The 11,124-nt window shown below is 33.4% G+C and overlaps 1 protein-coding gene across 1 annotated transcript; it reads right to left on the reverse strand.

Annotated features, from left to right (window-relative positions):
• Positions 1–974: 974 nt before the first annotated feature.
• LOC143609766 (uncharacterized) lies at positions 975–3,637 on the reverse strand. Its single transcript, XM_077084430.1, has 5 exons — positions 3,345–3,637; positions 2,041–2,077; positions 1,724–1,960; positions 1,572–1,619; positions 975–1,472 (listed from the first exon to the last, which is right to left on the reverse strand). The coding sequence occupies exons 1-5, from the start codon at positions 3,635–3,637 to the stop codon at positions 975–977; spliced, it is 1,113 nt and encodes a 370-aa protein (XP_076940545.1).
• Between the last annotated feature and the right edge of the window lie 7,487 nt (positions 3,638–11,124).

Here is an 11,124-nt window from a genome sequence, read left to right on the forward strand (position 1 = left end):
CCTGCAACATTTGAGGTACAGAAACGAATACAATACTTGTCTTGATAATACCGAAATGGTACCTACGTTGTTCGGTTGGTATCGGTTCAGGTCTTCACGGTATAGTTATGGTAAAGACACTCGTAACAAGTTTACGAAACTAAAAAAATGCTTCGTTTTGAATACTTCTTTTTTTTTTAATAAAATTTATATCTGAAAGTTGAGAGAAAAATAATAATCACAACTGCATATTAGCTTTTTTATAAAGGTTAACAAATGCAAGTTATTTGAGAAAATGAAAATATTAAAAAATCAATTAAAAACATTTTTTAATTTATAGTATATGGGTGAAATTGAATCTAAAAAAACAACAAAAAACAAAAAGCTATTTATATTTATATTGAATTACTGTTCAGAAAGATTGTGAGTAGAGGTGGGTAAAAGAACGGTTAAGCAAACCGACCCAAAAATTGTACCAAAACCGAACCAGTTTGAAACTGATTAAGTAGAAACCGGCTTTGAAGTGATTGAAACTGTGGGTTCAGAATCGGTTTGTAATTTTCTCTACTGAAACCGGTTCCAAACCGGTTAACCGAACCGAAACCTACCAAAACCCTAACCTAAACCGATTGTAACTGGTCAAGAAACCAGTTTCAACCTGAACCGATCATAAACAGGTTTTGACTTTTGTTGACCAAACCGAACCGTTTTCAACCCAAACCGGTTTTAGGTTTTAAAACAGTTTGTGCACCTCTAATTGTGAGTTACAGTGACATTCAAATCTGTATGTGACACCTCGTTATTCAAACAAATTACAAAGTTGAAAGTATTTGTTGACAATTATGATTAAATGATCAAGCTAATCTTATTAGTTATTTTGGTCCATGACATTAAACAGCTAGAAAAATATTAAATAAACTTAATAACATACATCATCTACCTACATTAAATTAAATCACTAAAATACATAAATCATTTGTATTTCTGGAAAGCCTTCATTTCTGACATGATTTTCCTACTCCTGTTGCTCCATTAGGCTTGAAACAATCAATATTACAAAACACCGCGGACCGCACCATACCACCAAACCGATCGATACTATTTCTTCCTTTCTCGGGCTGGTTAATGCTGTTGGTTGACCTCCTGCCCATTTCCATATTCTTCTTTGACTTTTCCCTCCGGTCAACACTCGATCTTGACTTGTCTCTACAGTCAACGCTCAGCCTTGAGTCGGTACTAGGTCTGTGTTTATCTCTACAATCAGTACTCATACGGTGCTTGTCACCATTATCGGTAACGGGCCCACATGGGCCTTTCAAACGGGCCGACTTCTCAACCGCTGAAATGAACTTTTTAAGATGCCGTATGTATTCTGGAAAGAGCTCTAAATCACAATGGTTACCGCCTTTTACCCATAACGGTTCGTATTTTTCGACACATAACTCCCAAAGCTGCTTACCATGACTAAAATCCACAACATCATCAGCAGTTCCCTACATTAAAAAAAATAAAAAAATAAAAAAATACTATAATAATAATAATAATATAATTTCTTTCAAATGTAACAATTTTAATTACATTAAACACCTTACATGAATTACCAAAACAGGAGACCGGACTAACGCTATCTTATCAATATTCTGCGTCACAAGAAAATAAAACTTATCAACGATCAACGAACATATTATATTTGACGCGTTATAAATCAAATAAAACTATAATAGGTTGATACATGATAACTAACCTTGTATATATCGAACCAGTACGTTCGTTTTACAGGATACATGACTCTGAGTCCGGACAATATCGGGCTGTGAAGAACAACGGCTCTTAATCTTGACAAACGCGATGCCAAATCTAGAGTGGGCCCACTACCGACAGACTGACCGTATAATATAATGTCTTCTTCTTTTGCACCGTATGTCTCTATGAGACATCTGTATGCAGCCTCTATGTCAGCATAAGTGTTGTGCTCGGTTGGCTATAATATAAACATAACTAAACAGATTAGGCTAATTAAATCGTCACGTAAATTAGAAATGCGTGTTTTAAGAGTTTTACCTTGCCAGAAGATCGCCCGTACCCGGTGTAGTCATACCTGTCAACAGCCAAAATATTAAACTTCTGTTTAGTGTTACATGCCTACCATAAGGGGCAACCTACTCTATAAGAAATAAAAGAATTTTCATGTCACGTGTCGTCTTCATATCCACTCTTACTATTTTTTCCCCACTCTTTCTTCATATCCACTCTTACTATTTTTTCCCGTCTCTTTTTTATTGAACCGGGTATGATTGATTGATCTCTTTTATTATACACACATTTTCTCTTTTTAATAATAATTTACATTAAAAGAAAATACTAATAAAATACATTTATTTTAAGAAACTTCATAATCTAGATATGTAACTTTTGTTTTCAATCGAATAGTAAATGGAAATCAATTTATGCTAATAGTACTTAATGTCTTTTCAAAACCAAACTTTATATTGATTTTAATTTTTAACACACTTTTTATCTTTCTTAAAATCTGTAATATATGCCATACATTTTTTCACCTCACGTTCTAAGCTAAAAATAAGATTATTCAAATATCACAAAATTGATTTGATTAAAAAACCTAATTAGGAACTTGGTCTTGATTAGAGGTGGACAAATAAACCGGTTAACCAAACCGAACCGAAAATCAAACCGAAACCGAACCGGTTTGAAACCGATTATGTAGAAACCGGTACGGAACCGATTGAAACCGTAGGTTCGGAACTAGTTTGTAATTTTCTCCACCAAAACCGGTTCCAAACCAGTTAACCGAACCGAAACCGATCGTAACCTGGTCAAGAAACCGGTTTCAACCCTAACGGAAACTGATCATAGACCGGTTTTGACTTTTGTTGACCAAACTGAACCGGTTTTGAGTATTAAACCGGTTTGTGCACCTATAACCTCTGCTAGAAGTGCACAAACCGGTTCGGTTTGGTCAACAATAGTCAAAACCGGTTTATAATCGGTTTCGGTTCGGGTTGAAACCAGTTTCTTACCATGTTACGATCGGTTTCGGTTCGGGTTTTGACCGTTTTTTTCCCGGTTTCGGTTCGGTTAACCGGGTTGAAACCGATTTTGGTGGAGAAAATAACAAACCGGTTCCGAACCTACAGTTTCAAACCGGTTTCTAAATAATCGGTTTCAAACCGGTTCGGTATTGGTTTGATTTTCGGGTCGGCTAAGTACCGGTTTATTTGCCCACCTCTCCCATCTACTAATCCAATTCAAAAACTATCATAAATCTATATGGAAAGCCCCAATCTAATCTTCATCTTCATAATCATAACTAAAATTAAAATAAATAAATAACTGAACTAACTAACCCCAACAAGTTGACTCGGAGGTGAAGACTGAGTTCACAGAACAACTCATACATCTGGCCAATATCAGCCGCGTTGCCGTGCGAATACAACACCGTCAATGAGGCCGCGGGGTTCTTCACATACACCGCCACGATCTCCGTCCCTCGCTTCGTCTTCACCTTCAACACGTCCACGTTTCCTCTCTCAGGAACATCCGTCATCGTTAACCTGCCGGATTCGGTCAGTCTGTATGACGGTGGACTCGGTGGGAAGAATGCGAACTTAGCCGCTACGGATGACGTCACGCCTCCCATCTGGAGATTGAAAACAAAACTTTACTTACAACTTAAAACTCTACAAAACTGCAGCAGATGTGATAATCATAAAAGTCATTTGTATTTGTTACGTGTGTGTGTGAGAGAGAAAATAAAGAGGGATTTCCGGCGTCGAATAAGAGAGTGGGCACGTGTAAAAGTGTAACGGAAAGACTGGTCAGCTGAGGGAGAGACTTTTATACATGGTTATTTTACAGGTTTAAGCAAAACTCAAAACCAAGAAACCTCACATTTATGGGAATATTTGACAAAATTAGCTGGTGGCTTTAGCTTTATAGATATATTTAGATATTCGGCAGAGTAGCTGGAGCTTTTAACAAAATGTATAAAATGATTAAAATGGGCATAACTAAAAAAAATAATATTAAATGTACTTATTTTGGAAGGTTATTTAAGTAATTAAATACTAAAAGCTTTTAACTTTTTCTAAACGCTGCTAGTAGAAGCTTCAACGTTTAAGTTTTTTTTCATGATCTAAAAGCTTCAAGCTCCTTCAACCAAACAAGACTTTAATTTGAGTTTGAGTTTTTTCTTAAAAGTTTGAATTATTATTTGGTCCCCCCTCTCTCCTCTCTCCCTCTCTCTCACACACAATTCTCCTTAGAACACAGGCATTGAAATTTGCCACCCAAAATGAGGGGTTGTTCCTAGGCATTTTGGCACGAAAAACTCCCCACTACGGATGGTTTAAGTTGTTTTTTAAACTCTGAATCGGCTTGCCAAATTAAAATGAAGAGGGTATTTTAAATGATGGAAGTTTTTGAAATGAAACATATTTTAAAAGAAATACAAATAATCAAAAAAGAGTTCATCTAAATAAGAATGTTAATCATGGTTTTTCAATAGCTTTCATGATTGTATCGATTAATCTGTTTATTATATATTATTAATCAATTTTTATATGTTTTTTAATTATTTTTTTATATTTTGAAAAAAATAAACATTAAACGAGCTTAATAGAGACAAACCATAGCTTGGCTCGAGCTCAGCTATACAATGTGAAATTAATACATAAAAGTTAAAAAGATTGAAAGGGTAGAACTTAAAAATACAGAATGCTCGAGGCCTTGCTTGATAACTAAACGAGCTTTATTTGAGGCTCAGGCTTGAATTATGCTTGATAAAGCTTGACTCGTTTGTAACCCTATGTATTGTAACCGGCCCGATTAATAAGACGGTTTAAAAGTACTTAACTAGCCACCTGGTAAAGTCTAATTATAAAAGCGGTAGTGTATATAAAGTCATTTTTAAAACTTGAAAATAAAGAAAATAAGAAATGGTGGTTGTCATGAAGTGAAGTTGAATTATGAGAGTGAAATCTACTATATCATTTGAGACATGATATAGTGATTACAAATCTTTTTTTTTAATTGCTAAAAAGTGTGGGAAGTTATTTGGAGATGTATGTTTTAGATGTAGGGTAAATGTGTTAAAAGAAATATAAATATTTAAAGAAATATAAATATTTGAGCGCAGATACGTATGTTTCTTATATCTTGTTGAAATAATTCTATCGTCTCTTGGTAAATTCAGACTTACTATTGAATAATCATGATGTCGTGTTATTCGCACATAGTTCAACGCACTTAAAAGTATTTTTTTTTTAATTGTAACAATAGTTTATTAAACTAAAAATAAAAATCTCAATTTTATGGTAACGCTAATGAATAAAAAAATTATTTACATTTTAAAAAATGATAGGAAAAAAATGCAATAACAAGTGATTAATCACTCTTCTACCGCTCCTTGTCAAAACCAACACATGTGGAGTCCGAGTGTTATGACACACCATTCATATAATCGCATCGACCATCAATTATATAGCATCAACAATTTTGTATCAAGCTAATTGACATAATAGTTAAAAACATCGTTTTTTATATAAACCATGAAAGTTTCTTCTCCCAAAAGGCATACATAGTTCATCAAATTCAAGCACGCACCTCTTAGCATAAGCGGATCAAGAAGATGATTTCGGAGAACTTGCTCACGTGTGGTAAATATCGGTTGGTGCCTTCACTTGATCTCATGCAATTTATACAAGATTCTAACAAGACTATGAACTCTCCAACACTTTACTTGATTTCACCAAATATACATACTAATGTACTATTGTATATTGCTTTTAATTAGTTGAATTAATGCAAATAAAACAAATAGGTGGAAGGTAGACTATTCTTGGTGGTTGACACTACAGTAAACTCTAGTTACCAAATTGCTAGGGTATGTAGGGGCCAAGGCCTTCATTACTAGTTCCATATTTGGGATAAGTAGGTGTAGATATTAATAAACCGAACGGCAAAGAATATGAACACTTAATTAAACAAATATTTGTGTTTATGTCTGTTCATTTAAAAATGAATGTTTGTGTTCGTTAACAGTTTACAAACATAAACGAACATAGATGAACATAATTGAACAAAGATAATTAACATAAACGAAAATAATGAACACAAACAAACATAAATTAGCACATTTAAATTAACATAATCGAACCACATAAAACATTAAGTAAATGATTCATCTAAAGTTTTATCTAAAAATAAACATAAACAGACATATAAAAACGAACATAAATGAATGAATGTTCACGTACATAAATGAATGAACGAAGCATCCATTCATGTTTGTTTATTTAATTAAATAAACACGTTCGTTCGTTAATTAAATGAATGATTCATGAGTAAATGAACAAACATAAACGAACTTTTCGTTGAATGGTTCACGAACAACTCAGGGCTCAGAATGTTTGATTCATTTAGAGGTGTTAGGTATAGAGAGAAAAAAAAACAAGGGCAAAGTGACTTTAATTCAATAATGTAACCGTTCAAAGAATAACCTATATTGAAAAGAAAAAAATTTAGTGACTAAAATGTCAATAAATCATATGTGGGGTAAAAAAGTACAAAGTATTTATTAGAATATTTAACAAGTAACAACATCACAAGTCAATGTACATTTAATTTGAAAAAGAGTCTTTTCATTTGTTTTTCTATGCCGTATTTAACATTCATTTAAAGATATGATAATTAGTTATTTATAACAAAGTTAATGTAATTAAATAAAATGGTAAAATATCATTGTCTACAAGTAAAAGCATAACATCAAATTTATTATTAGATATGTATATTTGACTACATTAAAAATCTATTTATTTTCGTTCAAAAAAATATATTTATTTTTAAATAATTAAACATATTAAGAGTGCAAACATAAATCTAGCACTTGTGTTCTAGTGATAGGAGGCTTTGATTCTCTGGTGAATACCAAAGTTCGATTCCTACTTGTGTCATTTTGGTAGATTATGGCAATAAAGACTTGAGCTAGGCCTTTACAAAGTTGTCAGTTCAAATCCCAAGCCCACCCGGGTTTTCGACTCACCGTGTGTTACGCCAGAGAATTCTGCTCTTTTAGCGACACGACTGTCAAGTGGCAGCCAGGGGTATGGTTTCCGGGGGAACGCCCAAGCCAAACTCTGAATCTAACGTGGACCCGATTATGACAATATAGTCTTACCAGAATAAAACGATGGGGTTCTCCATATTTAAATAATACGATAACCTAAAAACAAGAAACTCAACATTTGAAAAAAAAAAAAAGTGTAAACATGAAAACATGAATGTGGGTGTTGTTTGAGTGTCTATAGTCTAGTGGCTGGAATTAGTGTGTGTTATGTTGGTATGTCGGATAGGTATAGACAAACACCTTTGTCTTTTCTTGACCACCTTCTTGTTAACCACACTATTATTATTATATGATGTTTGCAAATGATTCATTTTTTGTACATTACCTTTTTGATCTATGCTATTTGAACAAAATAACATTTCTAGTTCATCAACTTTTTGCTTTTCCCGTATTGGTACTTTTCATTTTTGTCGAATAGTTTAACCCACATAACCAACCAGACTGAAATCATACACGTGGAGGAGTCTGCGCTGGCAGGCGGGTGATTTCGGGGCCCTAACACCGTCCATCTATATATTATTGAATTTTTTTCATCAGTTTATAAAATATGAACTAGAAAAAATAGACGATGTTAGTGTTTTGGACCAGAATGAGAAAAATGGAATCTACGATGACTAATAATAATTACAATAACAATAATAATACACTCATCAATAAGTCATGAACCCATACAAGTTACATTGATCATTCAATCCAGATCAAAAACACATATGTTGATGGTCTTAGACATTGGGCATGGTTAGGTATTTTTTTGGTTAAGTATTTTGGTGGTAAGAATGTTGTGAAGGTAATAGTGTAACACAGCGGTGTGTAAGGCTTCGACCGTTAGTTTTGATGGCAACAAGGCATGAGTGAGAAGCGGCGATATAATTTTATTTAGTCTTGAGATCAATACGCTAATATTTCCCATTTTGTTGGGAAGTATGAGGCCGTGAAAATCGACCCCCCCTCCCCCCACCCCAACAAAAATAAAAAAAAACAATCACACTGGAATGATTTAATAGACAAATTGAATTAAGTTTGAATCTAGTGACGAGTGACCTAAATTTATTAAAATTGTCGGATTTGAATTATAATGAAAACACACATGTAGTGTGTAAAAATGTCAAAAAAAAAAAACCATGTAATATTCATATTTGGAGATCCATTGGTTGTTCGGATGCCCGAATATGATTAAGATAATTTACATTTGTGAACATCCATTTTACTCTGTCGGTTTTAATTTTCACGACAAAAAAATAACCATTTACCTTCCTAAATGTAGCGAATCACCAAGAAATGTGACGCCCAAAATGACCCCGGTAACTATGGAGAGTGGTGAAAACATGACCACAAAAACTGGACCCTTCTTGTCCAAGCACCAAGTAATAGCATTAACGCGAAACAAAATCGTATAAGCAGCCTTCAAACCAAACATGTCAATCTACCAACACCACATTATGAAAAGAAGTTTAGTTTAGTTTAGTTTACCGCACTTACCCCTAGAACACTAGCCATTCACTTGGATTTGGTTCTAGGAAATGTCACACCCCGACCAATGAAGGCGGAAACGTCAAGGCGCGACATGATTGCTCATTGCACAATGACACTATAAAGTTACAATATTTAAACAACTCATTTAAATCCATATCATCATAAATAACACAACAATTATTCATACAAAATGCCAAATAGATAGATAAACAAATAACTTGTTCTTTTATTTTCTAATATCCTAAAGCCAAGATAATAAGTTTCTTCAAGTAATCCAATCAGGCTAACATCAAACCTGTAACATTGCATAAAATAGAGTTTGTCAACAAGAAGGTTGGTGAGCAATTTTCATAGTTTTGGATAATAAGTATATAGTATGAAATCCACAACTAGTATATGAAAACAATAAATAATAGCAACAATTTAGATGATAAAACCGTCAATAAGAATACATTGATGACAATAATGAAATCGTCAATAAGAATACATTGACGACACCTTTCTATATGGGGATACCATATATACTCGGAATTAACGTATGATCATACTTTGATGAGGCTACCCGCCTTAGCATTTAAGAGGCTACCCGCCTTAGCATTCAAGAATTTGCACATAATCATGTAAAGCATATAACACCAAATCGAGCATTTATTTAAGTAAACATATACAATACGTGTTGTGGTTTAAGACTCAAGTATAAATCATTTGAATTTGAATAAGTATGCAATGCCACCCCCAAAATGAAAGATGGAAAACGGGGGATGAAAAAGTACTCACATTAACAAGTAACTTGAAAGATAGTATCGTGAATAATCGGAGAGATCGGTTTAACGAGCAAGACCTATATTAAATGGGTCTTGTGTTAGTAGGTAATCTTGGAAGGGTTTAAAATAAAATACATGACAAATAAAGTAAATAAATAAAGTTTAGGATTTAAAATGTAAATATTTGAGAAATTAAAGAAACGAGTTTTGTAAAATAAGTTTACTCGAAACCGGGTCTCGGTATTCTATTCATTAGTTTTTTTCTTTTTTTACTCAACCTATGTTAAGTAATAATGTGGGTTAAAATGCGATATTGCAAAACCCTTGGTTATAAGAATACCCAAAACGAGGTTTAAACGAGTGTTCGGGTTTGTCGGTTCGAGACTTAGTAATTGACCAAGCTCACAGTTAACTTCCCAAAATAATAAATGTTATGAGATAACTCAATAAAATCAAAATAGACTTACCAAGTATGTAGTTCTATTGTGAAGAACCTTAACGTTCGTTAAACGAGTATACGACCTTATCGGTTCGAACTTGTTATAAGATCAAGTTGGTTACCGACATGCCAAGTATGTTTAGAAACTAACTAAAATTGATTTAAAATATAATCTTGAAGAAAAATATGAGTTTTGGTGGCTAAAAACACACTTGTGTGTCTTAAGCGAGTGAACTCGGTTTAGTTTGGTTTTTGGTTCGGTCCTTGACTCGGAATAAGACCGAGGATGGTTACCACATACCCAATTACCATGGAACTTGTAAAATAACTTATAATAATACTCAAGTTTTACATTCAAAAAATTAACAATAAAGCTTTTAAACAAAAGTTCGGTTTTTGGTTCGGTCCTTGACTCGGAATAAGACCGAGGATGGTTACCACATACCCAATTACCATGGAACTTGTAAAATAACTTATAATAATACTCAAGTTTTACATTCAAAAAGTTAACAATAAAGCTTTTAAACAAAAGTTCGGTTTTTGGTTCGGTCCTTGACTCGGAATAAGACCGAGGATGGTTACCACATACCTAATTACCATGGAACTTGTAAAATAACTTATAATAATACTCAAGTTTTACATTCAAAAAGTTAACAATAAAGCTTTTAAACAAAAGTTCGGTTTTTGGTTCTGTCCTTGACTCAGAATAAGACCGAGGATGGTTACCACATACCCAATTACCATGGAACTTATAAAATAACTTATAATAATACTCAAGTTTTACATTCAAAAAGTTAACAATAAAGCTTTTAAACAAAAGTTCGGTTTTTGGTTCGGTCCTTGACTCGGAATAAGACCGAGGATGGTTACCACATACCCAATTACCATGGAACTTGTAAAATAACTTATAAATAATAATACTCAAGTTTTACATTCAAAAAGTTAACAATAAAGCTTTTAAACAAAAGTTCGGTTTTTGGTTCGGTTCTCAACTCGGGATGAAACCGAGGCTAGTCACCGCATACCCAATACCATGGAACTTGACAAATATGAACAATAAACTAAAATATGTAGAAGTTAAGCAAGTATAACAAGTTATATGGTTAGATTTGTTAAATATATAAACAAGGACTACAAAGTCCTCCATGTAACCTTGCCTTACTAGCCCGACATTTCAACCGGCCGAGACCGGAGAAATGAAAGACCGAAGGTAAACAAGGAGTGTATATTATATATATGTTGTAACATCAAGCTTTAAGTATTGAGAAGTTAGTTAAAATGAAAGATTAGCTTACGAAGAACAACCTTAGAATTCAAGAATTTGA

This window comes from Bidens hawaiensis, unplaced genomic scaffold (genome assembly GCF_021521415.1).
Source record: "Bidens hawaiensis isolate Kalapana, Puna unplaced genomic scaffold, B.hawaiensis_p1.1 tig00013580_1, whole genome shotgun sequence".
Lineage (NCBI taxonomy): Eukaryota > Viridiplantae > Streptophyta > Magnoliopsida > Asterales > Asteraceae > Bidens > Bidens hawaiensis.

Excerpts from the sequence above, each read along its gene's own strand:
- LOC143609766 (XM_077084430.1), bottom strand. The coding sequence starts at position 3,637 with ATGGGAGGCGTGACGTCATCCGTAGCGGCTAAGTTCGCATTCTTCCCA. Across the intron at positions 1,961-2,040 it reads ACGGGCGATCTTCTGGCAAG|CCAACCGAGCACAACACTTA; the intron begins GTAAAACTCTTA and ends TTTATATTATAG. Across the intron at positions 1,473-1,571 it reads CTCCTGTTTTGGTAATTCAT|GGAACTGCTGATGATGTTGT; the intron begins GTAAGGTGTTTA and ends TTTTTAATGTAG.